Genomic DNA, 18,811 nt, shown 5'->3' with positions numbered 1-18,811 from the left:
ACACAAGACGAATTATATCTCATGTTTAACCACTAGACTAGAGACATCAGAGCCAGCGGCAAACGTCAGAAGCACTAGCCGAGGTAAGGCTGTTCCATGCGGGGTACATGAGCGCTGAGCGCCCGGTGATCGCCTGGATCTCACAACTCCGAAAACGTCAGATACAATTTTTAAATAGGGGCTATCTTTATAAATAAACCACAGATTTGAGCTTTAAACAACTGCATTGTCGACTGAAAAGAAGTAGTATTTTAAACAGTAAACAGTAGTATTTTAAAATTTCGTGGCCTTTATCCTCTGAAAATAAAAATAGTAAATGAAATAGTGACTAGTACCCGAAACGAGTACTTGTCATAAAAGTCGGTTTAAAGAAAATGTAGATGAATATTTAGATTTCAGGAAATTTACTTTATTATATAAAATATAATATAAGCTAAAACTATAATATAAATCATGTCAACTCATGTTTCAACTTTCACAGCTAAGTTAACTAGCGACATCGCTAGCTCTTTAACCCCTAATTTCCACCGACTGCGGAACGGCTGTGGATCCGCTCTGGAACAGCGGCGGAGTCAATTGGTTTCCATTAAAGTCAATGTGTGTATTTTCACTAAATGCCGAACGGCTGCGTTCCGACTCCGGCGATCCGCAGCCCTCCGGAGAAGATACGCAGAGCTTCTATTTTTGCCGGATGCCAGAGAGCTCCGCAGCAATTCAGCACTTATATCGCGCAATCATACGTGAATTCGCGAGATCTCATGGGTCCTCCTGACTTCAGCTGTTAGTCATGGCCGCAGCCGTTCCGCAACAAATCCGGACCTGGTGGGTATTGAAGGACAGCGGAGCACGGAGCCGACACGCAGCGGAGCCGACACGCAGCCGTTCCGCAGTTGGTGGAAATCCAGGGTCAGTCTGACTGACTCCGGTGGCCAACTAATGATAACATTACTAATTATATCATGACCAAATACAACCAGAAACAAATGTTCAGTCTTGCTTGTGAAAGGTAATTCCCCGAGACCTGTTTTCAATTGTGCAGCAATTTGTACAGCCCCAAGCAGAACACAAGCAGGCATTTTTCTCAACTCCCGTTATGAGAGGTATGCGAAAGTTGCCCTCCGCAATATGGCGGCGCTGTTGACGTATGATCGAGCGGCCAATAGGGCGTCTATGTATTTATTATGTCTATGAAGAAGATGATGATGAAGAAGAAGAAGGTGTTTTTTGTAATATTTTTAAATAAATTGGAAATGAAACCTTGCGGGGATTGCAAAAAAAAAGTAGAATGTCGATTCACTATTTTCACTATCTTACCAGTAGGTGGTGAATTTGGGTATGAAAACTAACACTGATGAAACAGAGCGGAATTATCTATTTTAACGTAACCCGAGTGTTTGGAATCACAATGTGCATATATATATATAGTATTTATATATGTAAACAAATATATTTAATTATATATATATATATATATATATATATATAGTATTTATATATGTAAACAAATATATTTAATTATATATATATATATATATATATATATAGTATTTATATATGTAAACAAATATATTTAATTATATATATATATATATATTTATTTATTATTTTTTTTTTTTTCTTTTTTTTTTTTTTTCATCGCGGTGACTTTTATTTTGCCTTTGTTAATGCTGAGTTGTTGCTGAGCTCACACGAATCTTCACACAGTGCTGGAGTCTCTAGGCTGCTATGAGTGATCGGTTTGTTAAACCAGGTAAGATATAAATAATAGTACATGTATTTATAACCATATAATTTATAAGCTTACATATGATGTGTCGGTGTCACATATTCGTGTGAGTAATCAGCAGAAGTTAATGTCTTTCTTCACTCTCATTCATTCCTGTCAACTTTTCGTGTCACTTACTGTGAGTTGTAAACAAGGACAGGAACAATCTAATGCAGAAAACTGCGATAGAACAATAATCACCTGAATACTCATTGACTATTAAAGAAATTTGTATGAGAGTGTTTCCATGTGACAGCTCGTGACGTGGCATCTGGTGTTTAATGTCTCAGTTAAAGATACAGTATAAAAACACAATGAGTCTGTAAACTACATTCCTAAATCACAGCAGAGTTGCCTGGTCATTTTTTAAAAACAAACCCGAGTTGAGGGAGATAACCAGCCCAACATTGTAAAATTCAATGCGATTCCCACCCAAGAAAATAGGGGAAAAAAGTGAAAGAAAGTGCAGTAAAAACAACAATGTTGTTAAACTAAATGAATGTCATGATTACGTTTTGCCCGATTACTCTGCCCTAATGCATTTATAAGTGTGTGTGTGTGTGTTTGTGTGTGTGTGCGTGTGTATATATACACCCAGCTACAGAACTTTTGGTTCCCAAAACATAAAAAATCCTAATAATAACTATCAGAGAATGTTCTGTATAAGTTCTCTTTAGGAGGTGGTTACAAAAAAGAATAAATAAGCAAATTAAAAAATAAATCCACACAATTCTACATAAATAAATATATAAATGTGCAAAACAATACATAAATCCACATATTCCTGCATAAATATATAAATAATTAAATAAATAAAGTGAGGTACTTCCGCACATCGCAGAGTCTAAACGTGTATAATATTCTGCTCCTGTGAAAAACTGTTCCAGTGGGTGGAGTATACATGAATATTCATGATATGTCCCCTGTTGTGAGCGTGGCCTTGAGACAACGCGCAAACGAATGGAACTGAAAAAATATTAGTGCAAGCTCCTCAAATGACAACTCGGAGTATTTCGAGATGGTAATTCTGTGTCCTTGCATGTTTCTTCATTCTTACATATAAACTTCATTCCCTTTTCGAAATGATCCATTAAACGAGTTGCGATTTGAGGAGCTTGCACTAATATTTTCAGTTCCCTTCGTTTGCGCGTTGTCTCAAGGCCACGCCCACAACAAGGGACAAATCATGAATATTCATGTTTACTCCGCCCACTGGAACAGTTTTTCACAGGCATTCGGTGGAGATCGAAGGCATGGATTGGAGCACCGCCCACACTCAGTTAATATTGGATGAGGAAATATTTGTTGGTCAACAGTCTCTGCTGATTCAGCCCAGCACCAAGTCTTCATCGTCCAGCACTTTTGTCACAGATGATCTCTTCCAGCAAATCTCTAGTGGTTTTCCTGACTAATAAAACAAACAGACAGAGGGAACCGAGATTGTGGTTTATAGAAGAAACAAACCCACACACAACTGCACAACTCGCTAAAAATAATCTTGAAACTAGCCACTCAGCATTTTCACTGGCCACAATTTTGACATCAATACCATGGGGAAAAACTGCCATATAGATATTTTTAATATTATCTCATAATTTGGCAGCAGGTTTATTAGGCCGCTGTCACTTTAAAGGCACAATATGTAACTTTTTTGCTTTAAAAATAGTAAAAATCACTATATCTATGTTATATATTTTTTTTAGTTGTGTACTTACATTATCCCGACTGTTTCCAACAACTTTCAAACCAGGAGAAATTTTAATTTAATTCGAAGACACGTCACGTTTCTTTATTTCCGTTTTGTCGCCGTCAATGGCGTCATATCCGCGTTGTCTCTGGTTTCCGCTCGTACTGCCATAGCAACCAGAGTCCTCTGATAGTAACCAAGGTGACAGACGTGGACAACTGTGTAGTTCGCAATGTCTATTTGCACGCTGTTGTTGTTTCGTTCAAACATTATGGACCATGGCAAGCAGACTTTGGATAAAAAAGGAGAACTAAAACAAGAATCAATATCAGCGCGGTGTTTTCGAGATGCCGAGAGCTCCCATAGACAGTATATAAACGAGAGCTCCACGTCCAAGACTTCGACCGCTCCTACATGTACTTTATTAAACAGGTGAGCACATTTACATAAAACTATTCAATGTTATATAGTTCAACAATGATAAAATGTTAGAATATGATCTATGTTATTCTAATGTTGATCTAGCTTACTGCTAGTCTCATACAGACAAACTAACACATACATTTCAACACATTCAAATGCAGTTTAGTGTGATCGTGAATGTTAGACCAAGTGAAACAGCGCTGCGTTACCTCACAAGTTTAATTTGTCTAATAAACTGACCTGTGAGTAGTAATTCTGCACGTGTAGTTCGGTAGAATGAAATGTCCATATTCCTTTTATATCCGCGGGACTCGCGTCGCGTGTGGAGCTGAGAGCTGTCTCTTAGCAATGCCGAACTGCTTCATATCACAGTCATGATAAAAGCATCGATGTATTCAGTCAACCATAAACATTATTAGATCGGTCAGCTTGACGTTGACGACAAGATCCATAATTCTTAGCAAATGTTGCGTCATCAAACTACGCCTTTGTTATTGTAAAGAGGTTAGCGACCCCTAGTGGAGAAAAAATTCCATACTGTCCATTTAAGACCTGACGCACGGATCTATTATACTGTTACACATGCGTTTTCTTTCTCAACTGTTTACATTCACTTAAAACTGACTGTGTTTACAGGCCTTGGCCTGTGGATCCCTCAGCTCTTTCCCTTTGAGTTTAATGGCACAATCATTTCATGTTTAGTTTCATCGTCTTAGAATAGAATAGAAAACTTTATTGTCATTGCATTTAAAATACAACAAAATTGCAAATGCCCTTCTTCTGCTTAGTTCGTAGTCTTAGTTTTCTTTGCCACTGTTTTGCCTTTGTTCTAGTTAATTATTAGTTGTCATGGTTTCTGATTAGTGCTCACCTGTTCCCTATTTCTTTAATGATCTTCCTCTTGCGTATTTAAGCCCTCAGTTTCCCTCAGTTCATGGCATGTTTTTCTGACGCGGAAAGCTGATCCTCGCTTTCCCATGTGCGTATGTAAGTCAGTGATTGACACAGGGTTTCTTAAACTTTGCTGCGCATCATCTCAATTTATTATTAAGTCAACACAACAAAAGATGTGATGGGCTAATCGTCACAGAACACACATGTAAAAAGGCATGCAATTTTTTTTATCATTCAAAAAATGTACATTTATTTTATATCTCGGCAAACATTTTAATAACTCGCAAATTAATATTTTTGGACTGTTTTATGTGCAGTCTGGATCCCTGCTTATTCAGTGCAGAAGAAGAATAAATGACCTTCATGATTGTGAGACACCAGGATCAGTGTACACAAATAAGTCTAGTTTTCGCGCTCTGTTGTGGAAAATCATGTAATGTTGCTCAAATAATGTTGCTTTCTTCTCAGGCAATCAGGAGCATGGATGGAACGACCCACCACAGTTTTCCTACGGCCTGCAGAAGGATCCAGGAGGACCGAAGCGAAATATTCTCAACAAGAGGGTACATGCACCCCAACTTCCAGGTCAAGCTTATCCCTGATTAAACCCTCTCTTGATTCACCTCTTGCCAAACTATTATACTGTATGGATTGTGTCATCTTTTCTTGGCCTTTGATTAAAAAATATAACTAATTAATCACAAAGTTGTCTGTTTAATCTTGATTAATAATATTATAGGTGCTACATAATCCCACTTTACATTAAAATCCGTAGGGTCAGTCCATCTCATTGTTTGTATAATAAATAATTAAATTAATATTTTAAAAACATTTCAAATTTTTTTTTTAAACCTCTATGTATTGGTATTGCAAATTCTTCCCAGTTCTTATTTTTATTTTACTTGGTTTAACCACATTGACTTTGTGTCATGCCGCACAACAAAGTTTGGTTATACAGGCGTTTATGGACACCTCTTGAAACAAAAACTAGAGCATGTTACAAGGTACATGTACATTAAAGGCACATACATTTTTTCTTGTGGAACTTATTACACGTATGACTCTTTGGCCTTTGAAGGATTAAGAGGATTTTTTTATACCATTACAGCTCAAATTAGCATAAATGTAAAGTGGTTTATTATAGGGCCACATTCTGGATGAATTTAAAAAACAATTTGCATCTGTAAGCACTTTTACCACAGACAATACATATTAAATACCAAATTTACAAGTGTAGGGATGAGGAATGAGATGAGGTAAGTCAAGTTTTTAAGTGTAATTCAACTGCAACTTCACAACACTACAACACAAAACGAATTATAATCTATTGTACCACTTTATTTCAATGGTCTACTTCAGAGATTCTACTAACTATAAGAAACTTTGCAACTACATGTCAACTAGCAGTCATTAGAGTATTAGTAGACTGTCTGCTTAATATCTAATAACTCTTTATCATGATGCACCCCAATTTTATTTTGATGCTCCTCAACAGACATTCTACTGGCTATAAGTGACTTTGCAACTACATGTCAACCTTATTCTGCAAACCCCAACCCTACTAATACACTAATGACATTTAGTTGACATGTAGTTGACAAGTTAAATAACTAGTAGAATGTCTAACCTAATAAAGCGTAATCTTGATTATTTATGCCCCTGTAGGTTCAGGATCAGAGATGCAATCGACACCAGTAGCGGGGATCACGCCTCCCCGGGGAATAAATCCTCCTCCGATGGACAGCATCACTCCTCCTTCCACGAGTCCCAGAATCCCTTCAGATATAACAGCAGAGCTGGACACAGAGCCATGCATTGAGGATGTGCAAGAGCCACTGTACTGGGCGCTGAATGCATGTAGACATACTGTGAAGGTAAAGTCATTGTGTGAAATGTAGAAAATAAAGTTCAGAGCATAAACCAATGGGAGACTGGCAGAATGGGAAAAAATGGAGTAAAATGACTAAAAAATATTTTTGGTTCTTCACCAGAGCTTGACATTAATACCCGCCAACCTGGCAAATGCACGTGTACATCAGCAGTGGAGTGTAACGCAGTCTCTCCTACTAGACACATTGTATATAATATATACATTTTTCAATTGTAGTCTTTTAAAAAGGCATCTGAAATGATAAACTAAGTGCAATGCAGTGTTGTCAAAAATATAGTTTTTTTTTTTAATGCATATCCATACTGAAATATCTGAAACTCTTCCAATACTCATTATCCACTGAATAGATGCATGATACCAGCTGCTCTCTCTCTCTCTCATCTTTCCGACAGCGAGTGACACACAAAGCCGCCTCCATTCACTCACTCGTTTCATTTGCTCGGATGAATATTGTTGCTGTTACAGGGCTTAAATTTCGCCGTGGGAATGCATATATTGTGCATAATTTTACTCATTCCCGCAGTTTTTGTTCACAACCAAAGTTTGCGCACATAAAGCCGCCTCTCAGGACTAAATTGAGTTATTTTTCGCCACTTATTGCACAGTCAAATACACACAAAATAATGTCAAAATGTCGGTCTTGGTGAGTATTCACGTAAACACAGTCAGTTATGTTTTATGTGAATGTAAACAGTCTAGAAAGAAAACGCATGTGTGACAGTATAATGGATCCGTGTGTCAGGTCTTAAAGTGACAGCAGACTAATAAACCTGCTGCCAAATTATGAGATAATATAAAAAAATATCTATAGGGCAGTTTTCCCCATGGTATTGATGTCAAAATTGTGGCCAGTGAAAATGCTGAGTGGCTGTAACTTTAGAAAACCACTCGCCGCAAGAAAGTGAATGTCAAACCCTGATCTGCGCAGTTTCAAAACAAGGACATTTATTGTTTGGGTTTTAACAATCTAAAACACACAGAGTTTGGAACCAGTGTACCAGTCACATAACATAAAGCTAATATCTTTCAAGAAAGAGTCTTTCCAAGAAAAAAAACAAACTTTTTCTCACCTTCAGCTCCGACCCCAATTAAACACGCCTGAACCGTTGAATCGGGGCGTTCAGGAAACTTCCGGGCAGGTGTGATGGAGCTGTGGACATTTATGTTCCTGTTGTCTCCTTGTGACTGTCTTTTTTTTTTTTTTTTTTTTTTTCAGAAACAGATCTGTGATGATGTTGAAAGGCGTCTGAAGCTTTTTGAGGACATGTGGAAAAGTGGAAAACTCTCTCCTTTGGTTAAACGTAGGATGCATGGATTATCCCAAGGTGAGTCAGTGTTGTTCACTTCTATTCACTGGTTCAGTGGTAAAACATCCTAGAACAAGGGTTGTAAATGTGTACAGTAGTGGGCAAAGTGATGTGTGGATTTTCAATTACCCTACAAGTTCGATTAAACCATTAAATTATGAGAAAACATTTAATACATTTAAATGAGGGATTAACAAAACTTGGTTGAAGTGTTCATCTGACAAAATTATTTGGCCAAAAGGCAAAATTGACTACCACATAATCAGTTATACATTTTGTGTTGGTTCGGCTGTGTTTTGGCTTGTGTTCATAATTTCTTTGTATGACAACCTGGTCAAAAATGATGTCGGCAGAATTTGGCATGTTTCTTTGCGTTATTATCACAAATAAAACAATCGACTCCAAGCACAGCTGTGCAATATGATTACAAAATCTTTAACACATTTTTAATAATATAAGGGCGAAGATTTCAATTCTTTTTTGGCCTCTACTGTAAATTTAAAAGAAAACAATCTTCCGATTTTAAATTTGGGAGAAGCACATAGATGTTAAAGGGATGGTTCGGAGTAAAATCACCCTAGGGTCCTTTGCACCCTGACCTCGAGCCAAACACCCCCCAGAAGCCTTTTTTCCCTTTGGTTGAACATTATTAAAGTTAGAGCTTATTTAGAGATATCAGCCGGATGACTTAGTGCAGCGCTAATGGATCCTATGATAAATCTCGTAAATTACCGCACTAATAATGTCCAGAATGGTACCAAACTTCTACAGTAGTACAAATAGGTTCTGTACTCATAAAACGAGGCATTGGAAAGTTTGTAAGTACATCAGGAGTTTATTTAAATAACACTTGCCTGACTGCTCATGCTACTGCTAACCCGGACGTCAACGTCACTTCAGTGGTTTGGGAAAAGCACGTAAAAGTCCTGGCAGAAAGCGATGCTTAAGGATGTTGTGTAACGACGAATTATAATGTTTTTCCGAAGTGTTGACAACTTAGTGTTAACTAATAATTGTTGCAAACTGGCACTACCAACATAATATTAGTGCATTCCTGGAACTGGGCGTCATTACACTACATCCTTATGCATCCTTATTTCAACCAAGGGGAAAAAGGCTTCTGGGGGGGGTTTGGCTCGAGGTCATGGTGCAAACGACCCTAGGCTGATTTTACTCTGAACCATCCCTTTAAGTGCAGAGAAACAAGCGCAGCCATCTATAGAATTTTGTCTTTGAACTTCAGTTTGTTGTAGTTTTTTAGCGGTAGCTCTGTTTATTTCTATGGCATCGCTGACAAAGAACAGTTGGCTGGTGAAGTGGATTTACTTATTCTAGTTAATGAAAGTTATCATGAGCATCATAATGTATAAAGCGGATGTCATAAATGTCAGTAGACTGGGAAGATTTTAAAATGAGATGCATTGTACCCAACATTTTTAAAAAGTACATAGTTAAAAAGACACCTAATATAAAGTGGGAGAAATTCAACATTTTAGCTCTGAGACTAACACCGTAATAACATATTATAACACATATAATAACACATAATATATTGCATGCATATCTAAACTTCTTATGATTTAATCTTAACTTGTTTGCCACACTTCCCATCATCTTTGTTGCTCAAATGTAAATAACATGAAGCAGTCAAACAAATTCCAGCACGTTATATAGCAAAATCTCTGTTAGCTGAAACATTTCCACCATTGCATGGTATAAACAGCCCAGTCCTGCCGTTCATTTCTACTGGACTACTGGAAAATTTGCGGATTTAGTGGATTAGTTCAGAATTTAAGTCATTATTGAAACACTATTCATTTATTTAGACTGCTGTTGTCTAGCTTGGTAAAAGTGAGGAAAACATACTTAGATGTGATTCGTTTCAGCCCTGAAAAGTAAAAACTGGGATGGCGCTGATGAGATCCACCGAGGCCTGATGGTGGATCATGTTTCTGAAGTCAGTCAGTGGATGGTGGGAGTCAAACGTCTCATCGCTGAAGCTCGAAGCCTGAGCCCACAACCAGTCAGCAACTGCACTGATGATCCAGCGTCTCCCGCGCTTCTCTGAAAATCATGTTTCATTCCACAAGTTGCCAGTGATTTGTCTTAACTTATGTAAAGTTTTGTATAATCCATCTTTAAAAAGAAAAGTAAACTTCCCATTTCCATCTAGTTAATCTAATATTACTTCTATTTTTGTAGGGTGGTGTCGGGGAACAGTTCTTTCTTTCATACCTCATTGTAATTTTTCTTTGTATTTTGAAAAAAATTTGGTTAAAAATGTAGACATAAAGTATCTTACTACTGTATATAAAAATCTGCTTTTAAAATAGGGTTGATTTCCAACTCTTTCAGCCCGAATAAAGCCCTCAGTTTCACAGGCTCAACTGAGAAGGTATTGAATTTGTAATATATATATATATATAACAGATTTGATCAGTACTGTTATAATGTGCAATAAAATTATGTTGAAACCTAGCCTAAATTTTTTGGCAAAGGGTATGTTTTGCAATATGTCTCAATCAGCACTGTAGTTTACTAGTCAGGGCACTGATTAGGGAGTCGGACATTCTCAATCGCCAAATCCCTCCAGTGCGCTGAAACGTTCGCTCCCTAAAAGTCCCACAATGCACCGTGAAAACCAGGGAACATTGATGCTCACAACAATTTAAAGCTCAATAATTTATGACTAAGTCATTTTCTTCAAATGCTATTGAGCTTTTAATTATTGTATATTGTGTATGATCATATACAGTAGTGAAAAACAGCAATATATACACATGATTTGACAGTTTATTTTAATAAACATAAAACATTTAAAAGGTGTGTATCATGCCTGACACCTACATGAACACTTTACAGTTGGTTTTATGACTGAAAGTCTTTCTCTTCAATTGCTATTTAACTTAGCATTAACACATTTTACTTGCTCCCTCGGGGGCGTAAATAAAAACTGAACTTTATATGCGCTTCGGCCGTTTGTTTACACGACAATGGCGTTTCCGGAAAAATGAGAAATCTAACTTTTGAAAATGGGTTTCAAAGTTTTTTGAAAATGATACCGTTACCATCTACGTAAAAACTACAAAACTACGTTTTGTGAAAACTTCATGTGTATTCAGTCTATAGGTGCGTAGTGTTTCTTTACAAAGTGACATCGCCAACTACTGGCCTGGCAGCAGAATACAGCGTTTTTAGTTGTTTTCGGGGATCGTTTTGACAACGTTGTCGTCTGTACACGTTTTAGTTTTTTGTTCAAATTTCATTCAGGTGTTACAGTCTTTTAAGAATATTAGACATACCGCATCATTTACAGTATAGCCCACTGTCATTTTTCATCTATTGCTTCATTAAAATCACTATGAAATCAAAATTGACAATTCTTATTATAATAGTGTTGATTAGAAATGATTTATCCGTGCACATAATTTAAAACAATATATAATATTTAGCAAATGACAATGATCCTATTAGTTCCTGATCAAGTCTTGTCATTTTTGGGAAACAGTTTCATTCGGATGTGCATCACAATAGGGAAGATAAGACTATCACAATATCCGTTTCCGGTAACACTTTATTTTAACATCAGTTACATGTTACATGTACTTAATATAGTAATAACAGTAAATTATGCATAATTACAAGGAAAAAACCTTTCATGGTAACACTTTATTTTAGTGTCCTTGTTACACGCTATATGTAAATATTATTGAAATAACAGTAAATTATGCATAATTACATGTAACTAGCCATAACATTACATGGTAACACTTTATTTGAGTGTCCTTGTTACATGCTATATGTAAATATTATTGAAATAACAGTAAATTATGCATAATTACATGTAACTAACCCTAACATTACATGGTAACACTTTATTTGAGTGTCCTTGTTACATGCTATATGTAAATATTATTGAAATAACAGTAAATTATGCATAATTACATGTAACTAACCCTAACATTACATGGTAACAATTTATTTTAGTGTCCTTTTTACACCCTATATGTAAATATTATTGAAATAACAGTAAATTATGCATAATTACATGTAACTAACCCTAACATTACATGGTAACAATTTATTTTAGTGTCCTTGTTACACGCTATATGTAAATATTATTGAAATAACAGTAAATTATGCATAATTACATGTAACTAGCCCTAACATTACATGGTAACACTTTATTTTAGTGTCCTTGTTACACGCTATATGTAAATATTATTGAAATAACAGTAAATTATGCATAATTACATGTAACTAGCCCTAACATTACATGGTAACACTTTATTTTAGTGTCCTTGTTACACGCTATATGTAATTACTATTGAAATAACAGTAAATTATTTATAATTACATGTAACTAACCCTAACATTACATGGTAACAATTTATTTTAGTGTCCTTGTTACACGCTATATGTAATTACTATTGAAATAACAGTAAATTATTTATAATTACATGTAACTAACCCTAACATTACATGGTAACAATTTATTTTAGTGTCCTTGTTACACGCTATATGTAAATATTATTGAAATAACAGTAAATTATGCATAATTACATGTAACTAACCCTAACATTACATGGTAACACTTTATTTGAGTGTCCTTGTTACATGCTGTATGTAAATATTATTGAAATAACAGTAAATTATGCATAATTACATGTAACTAACCCTAACATTACATGGTAACACTTTATTTTAGTGTCCTTGTTACACGCTATATGTAAATATTATTGAAATAACAGTAAATTATGCATAATTACATGTAACTAGCCCTAACATTACATGGTAACACTTTATTTTAGTGTCCTTGTTACACGCTATATGTAAATATTATTGAAATAACAGTAAATTATGCATAATTACATGTAACTAACCCTAACATTACATGGTAACAATTTATTTTAGTGTCCTTGTTACACGCTATATGTAATTACTATTGAAATAACAGTAAATTATTTATAATTACATGTAACTAACCCTAACATTACATGGTAACAATTTATTTTAGTGTCCTTGTTACACGCTATATGTAATTACTATTGAAATAACAGTAAATTATTTATAATTACATGTAACTAACCCTAACATTACATGGTAACAATTTATTTTAGTGTCCTTGTTACACGCTATATGTAATTACTATTGAAATAACAGTAAATTATTTATAATTACATGTAACTAACCCTAACATTACATGGTAACAATTTATTTTAGTGTCCTTGTTACACGCTATATGTAATTACTATTGAAATAACAGTAAATTATTTATAATTACATGTAACTAACCCTAACATTACATGGTAACAATTTATTTTAGTGTCCTTTTTACACGCTATATGTAAATATTATTGAAATAACAGTAAATTATGCATAATTACATGTAACTAACCCTAACATTACATGGTAACACTTTATTTGAGTGTCCTTGTTACATGCTATATGTAAATATTATTGAAATAACAGTAAATTATGCATAATTACATGTAACTAACCCTAACATTACATGGTAACAATTTATTTTAGTGTCCTTGTTACACGCTATATGTAAATATTATTGAAATAACAGTAAATTATGCATAATTACATGTAACTAACCCTAACATTACATGGTAACACTTTATTTGAGTGTCCTTGTTACACGCTATATGTAAATATTATTGAAATAACAGTAAATTATGCATAATTACATGTAACTAACCCTAACATTACATGGTAACACTTTATTTTAGTGTCCTTGTTACACGCTATATGTAAATATTATTGAAATAACAGTAAATTATGCATAATTACATGTAACTAGCCCTAACATTACATGGTAACACTTTATTTTAGTGTCCTTGTTACACGCTATATGTAAATATTATTGAAATAACAGTAAATTATGCATAATTACATGTAACTAACCCTAACATTACATGGTAACAATTTATTTTAGTGTCCTTGTTACACGCTATATGTAATTACTATTGAAATAACAGTAAATTATTTATAATTACATGTAACTAACCCTAACATTACATGGTAACAATTTATTTTAGTGTCCTTGTTACACGCTATATGTAATTACTATTGAAATAACAGTAAATTATTTATAATTACATGTAACTAACCCTAACATTACATGGTAACAATTTATTTTAGTGTCCTTGTTACACGCTATATGTAAATATTATTGAAATAACAGTAAATTATGCATAATTACATGTAACTAACCCTAACATTACATGGTAACACTTTATTTGAGTGTCCTTGTTACACGCTATATGTAAATATTATTGAAATAACAGTAAATTATGCATAATTACATGTAACTAACCCTAACATTACATGGTAACAATTTATTTTAGTGTCCTTTTTACACGCTATATGTAAATATTATTGAAATAACAGTAAATTATGCATAATTACATGTAACTAACCCTAACATTACATGGTAACACTTTATTTGAGTGTCCTTGTTACATGCTATATGTAAATATTATTGAAATAACAGTAAATTATGCATAATTACATGTAACTAACCCTAACATTACATGGTAACACTTTATTTTAGTGTCCTTGTTACACGCTATATGTAAATATTATTGAAATAACAGTAAATTATGCATAATTACATGTAACTAACCCTAACATTACATGGTAACACTTTATTTGAGTGTCCTTGTTACATGCTATATGTAAATATTATTGAAATAACAGTAAATTATGCATAATTACATGTAACTAACCCTAACATTACATGGTAACACTTTATTTGAGTGTCCTTGTTACACGCTATATGTAAATATTATTGAAATAACAGTAAATTATGCATAATTACATGTAACTAGCCCTAACATTACATGGTAACACTTTATTTTAGTGTCCTTGTTACACGCTATATGTAAATATTATTGAAATAACAGTAAATTATGCATAATTACATGTAACTAACCCTAACATTACATGGTAACACTTTATTTTAGTGTCCTTGTTACACGCTATATGTAATTACTATTGAAATAACAGTAAATTATTTATAATTACATGTAACTAACCCTAACATTACATGGTAACAATTTATTTTAGTGTCCTTGTTACACGCTATATGTAATTACTATTGAAATAACAGTAAATTATTTATAATTACATGTAACTAACCCTAACATTACATGGTAACACTTTATTTGAGTGTCCTTGTTACACGTTATATGTAATTATTATTGTAATAACAGTAAATTATGCATAATTACATGCAACTAACCCTAATCCAAACCCTATTGTATTTGTAAGTATATGTAGTTAATTAATATTACTCAGTACTTATTTGTGTAATTACACTGTAACAATGTCCTGTAACACAATGTAACAGCTTAAAATAGTTAAAGGCCGTATCATACTGACTTAACATGCACACTTTATTTTAAGGTGAAGTAGTTACGTTGTACTTACTCAAATAAGTACTGAGTAATATTAATTAACTACATGTACTTACTATAGAGTTACGTTAAGGGTTAGTTACTTGTAATTTGTTAGTTACTTGTTACTTGTTAGTTACTTGTAATTATGCGTAATTTGCTGTTATTACTATAGTAAGTACATGTAATAACGTGTAACTACATCCCCTTATAATAAAGTGTTACCAGATGCACTCCTCAAAACTTGCCAACAAAAGAGAATTCACAACAAATAAGCAATGACAACTACAACACTTTGTAAAGCACTTTTATTTATAAGCCCGGTTGCATTAGAGCCAAACTGCAAAAAGTACATTTTACTCAGAAAACAATTATCGTACCCACCCACTTTTGACAATAGAAACAGCATGCCTCAACAAAACACAGTATATACGTCAAAAAGATGCTGTTATGCCTTTCATAAACTGTGCTGAAACAATAGAGAAGACAAGAACATCAAAGAGGCCACCAGTAGCCGTTTACAATGAACCGTTGTTTTCCATGCATTTTATTTTTCAATTCTAAATGTGTCTTTCTGAGAAGGTAAATAAAGAGGGAATCATTGAAAAACTTTAGCTCTGTAATGACAATTGAACAATAATTCAATCGTTCATATATTACGAGTGAATCTTTGTCGGATATGCAACAAGTAGCCTAAATGTGTTACAGATTTAACTAAAGAACTGTGAAGATTGCAGTCGGTTTTCTGTTCATGGTATTATGACACGAAATCCAGCCTGATGAATAGCAGTTTTTATACAGCCATGGCCAAACGTTTCTATACAACCTTGTTTAGATCAAATAACAAAAAAAATAAATCATGCATACAGTCATCACATTAATATTCTTGTTTTACAAAATAAATACTAAGCAATATTTGACAATTCTGACTAATCAGCTCATACAGTATTACTAGTAAAACGTAAATGGTTTAATAAATCTAAACATATATTAATCTGTGCATTTAAGATGCAAAATGTGTTAATATACCTTACAAATTTTTTAGATAAGACAGAAAGACTAAGTTGAATAGCAGATATTCAATACTCCAATAGTCTGAATACAATATCAACAAGTTAAAACGCTATAGGTCGTTGAGCATCACTATGTCCACCTTATTCCTTGAATCATTTTAATAACTGTGATTCCATTGTACTTGTTAATAAATATGAAAGCACATTTGTGAGTGATTAACGCCTTCTGTTGTCAAGTGTTTTTAAAAACAACATCAGTAGATAAGCACTTCCCTCACTGTTAACAACACCGATTATTGAAAGCTCTCTCTCTCTCTCTCTGTCTCTCTCTCTCTAACAACATTCTCCCATTGAATTTGGATAGACGTTAAGCCTAGACATCGAGCTTTTATGACTTCAAGAGACTTCCTTTTGTTGTTAAAAGAAAAAATCCCTGAATCCTAAAATACAAAAGGAAGAACAAATACACCAGCTCTACTGGAAGAACTTTATCAAGGAAAAGAAAAAAGGTCTCGCATGCAGATACCGTAGGCCCACAATGCACTGCAGCTCGGGACAGTGCCACCGTCGGCTCCATCGTTCACTTTCAGCGACGGTTCGTTGGATGGGTCGCTCGGCCCTCTTGATCCATCTGTTCTTGCAGTGCGGATTGTTTCTTCTCTTTTTTTGCGCCATCGATGCAGCTTTGATTTCAAGGGCTAAACGTATACTGAAATTCACTGTTGTTCACTGTGCTTGACTAATACACCGTAGAAAGAGTTCTGGAGAACAAGCTGTTCGTCGATATTCACATGAAAAACTCATTACAATATTCTTACCTAGCAGTTACACATGTGGAATTGTAAAGGTATTTCAAATATCTAAAAGTTTTCGTTTAACGATAAATTAAAATAGTACATGGGACTGTTACAATCGAGTTCTAATACAGGCATAGGAGAGAGAGATTGAAAAACGAATGTCTAAATGTTTACCGATTAAAAAGAGTATATCTAGATACCCGTGTCCTTTTTATAAAACGCAGGAAACAGGATCTCTTTTGGAATGTGGTGCTTGCTCCATCCTTGTCCCGAATATCTCATTTGTCCAAGCACACTTATGGTGGAAACATGGTGGCTAATTTTGTAAACATACCCAAACTACTGAAAAAATTAATACCACACAGCACAAAGTGGCTTGATCATAGTTTATCCATAAAGAAGTGTTCTGAGCAATGAGGAATAAATGCTGATGTGAATGTGATGACACTAAAGCCAATGAAGTTCAAGGAAAAGATGAGAAGCTCGGAGCTTGTACATCCTCAAGCGAGTGATCCTGCAACTTTGATGTTTTCAACTAAGACAGAAATAGAGAGATAGGTCAGTATGCAAACAGCAATGGAGCCAGAATATTGTTATGAATATAATCCACAGCCCAGACAGCGACATCGTGTCGGCCCAGATCCGGCCCACATCTTGTACATGTGGAGTTCACGTGTCCCAGATGTGGACCGGATCAGGGGCTTCATTTGTAACCGTTGCGTACGCACAAAACGCATAAGTTGTGATTCATAAAAACAAACTTGACTGGAAAATTTTGCGACACCAATGATGATCTGAGAAATCACTGACAGCAAGATGAAGGAAAACCACTTTAAATCTTCATTATGAGTCCTAATCATAAATACAGTACATGTTCACAATAACAGTTTAAATACATAAAATAATGATTTACATCTGATATACACATTTAGATTATATATGCCATTCTCATTAATGGAGTTAAGCACTTAAATTACATGAAATCATTACTGAGGCAAGAAGTTACACCATTTTTTATATTCTAATAAATATAAATATTTGTAGTGGATGCGCTGCTTTTGAACACTTTTCCTGTGGCATGCTGTGTTTTAATGTTTTAATGACAGCGAGGATTGATTAGTGCATTATAATAGCAGAACAGAAATATTTCCACACAAATAGTGATCAATAATGCACAATAAGGCCTATCTGTTTCCATAAAAAATATAAAGCAATTAAAATACTATTTGGCCAGTGGAAAAGATTGAGAAAAACTCTCTCTGAAATGTATGTTATAGGCTACTATTTGATTTATTTATTCAAAAACAAGGCAAGGATAGGCTACTAAATGATTTTTAACAATATAATGTGACGCACATCCGTATCTTATATTTTCCTAATGCCTTGTACCGTTAAATGTATCGCGTGGATGAATATGCAAATGATATGCAGATGAGGATATGCATAGTAAAACGAGGCGCTGTAAGCTCCACATATGGTCATTTCCTGTGCACAATCTTCCGCTGACTGGGGCTTATAAAGGGAATCTTGCGCAGGTTCTGGCATACGCACGGTTTTATAAGTCTGAATATTTTTTGCCTTACGCCATTTTTGGCTTTTGGCCACACGTACACTTTTAGTAAGGATCT

At 34.5% G+C, this 18,811-nt stretch overlaps 2 protein-coding genes across 5 annotated transcripts in view; one reads left to right on the top strand and one right to left on the bottom strand.

The window, feature by feature from the left end:
* Positions 1 to 1,654: 1,654 nt before the first annotated feature.
* sra1 (steroid receptor RNA activator 1) lies at positions 1,655 to 10,658 on the top strand. Of its 3 annotated transcripts, none has more exons than XM_079846529.1 (5): positions 1,655 to 1,750; positions 5,238 to 5,354; positions 6,435 to 6,643; positions 7,877 to 7,985; positions 9,854 to 10,651. In XM_079846529.1, the coding sequence occupies exons 1-5, from the start codon at positions 1,726 to 1,728 to the stop codon at positions 10,033 to 10,035; spliced, it is 642 nt and encodes a 213-aa protein (XP_079702655.1). In that variant the 5' UTR covers positions 1,655 to 1,725; the 3' UTR covers positions 10,036 to 10,651. The 3 variants fall into 3 exon arrangements, with proteins under 3 accessions (XP_079702655.1, XP_079702656.1, XP_079702654.1); XM_079846530.1 differs by lacking the exon at positions 1,655 to 1,750 and adding an exon at positions 4,818 to 4,862 and having other exon boundaries at positions 9,854 to 10,655; XM_079846528.1 differs by lacking the exon at positions 1,655 to 1,750 and adding an exon at positions 4,918 to 5,138 and having other exon boundaries at positions 9,854 to 10,658.
* A 5,005-nt stretch (positions 10,659 to 15,663) lies between these two features.
* The window catches only part of camk2a (calcium/calmodulin-dependent protein kinase II alpha), a 65,668-nt gene continuing 62,520 nt past the window's right edge, over positions 15,664 to 18,811 (bottom strand). For both annotated transcript variants that reach the window (XM_079846524.1, XM_079846525.1), the window contains one exon: positions 15,664 to 17,718. The gene's annotated coding sequence lies outside the window, so the exon portion shown is untranslated. The remainder of the gene's footprint in view (positions 17,719 to 18,811) is intronic.

This window comes from Squalius cephalus (assembly GCF_949319135.1).
Source record: "Squalius cephalus genome assembly, chromosome: 17".
Classification (NCBI taxonomy): domain Eukaryota; kingdom Metazoa; phylum Chordata; class Actinopteri; order Cypriniformes; family Leuciscidae; genus Squalius; species Squalius cephalus.
Note: the sequence above shows the minus strand (reverse complement) of the source record. Positions and strands in the feature narration are given on the sequence as shown.

Bases quoted from the DNA above. Each gene is read 5' to 3' on its own strand.
- sra1 (XM_079846528.1), top strand. From the start codon at position 4,985: ATGCAATTTTTTTTATCATTCAAAAAATGTACATTTATTTTATATCTC. The intron at 5,139-5,237 runs GTGAGACACCAG...CTTTCTTCTCAG, and splicing joins AATAAATGACCTTCATGATT to GCAATCAGGAGCATGGATGG. The intron at 7,986-9,853 runs GTGAGTCAGTGT...GATTCGTTTCAG, and splicing joins GATGCATGGATTATCCCAAG to CCCTGAAAAGTAAAAACTGG.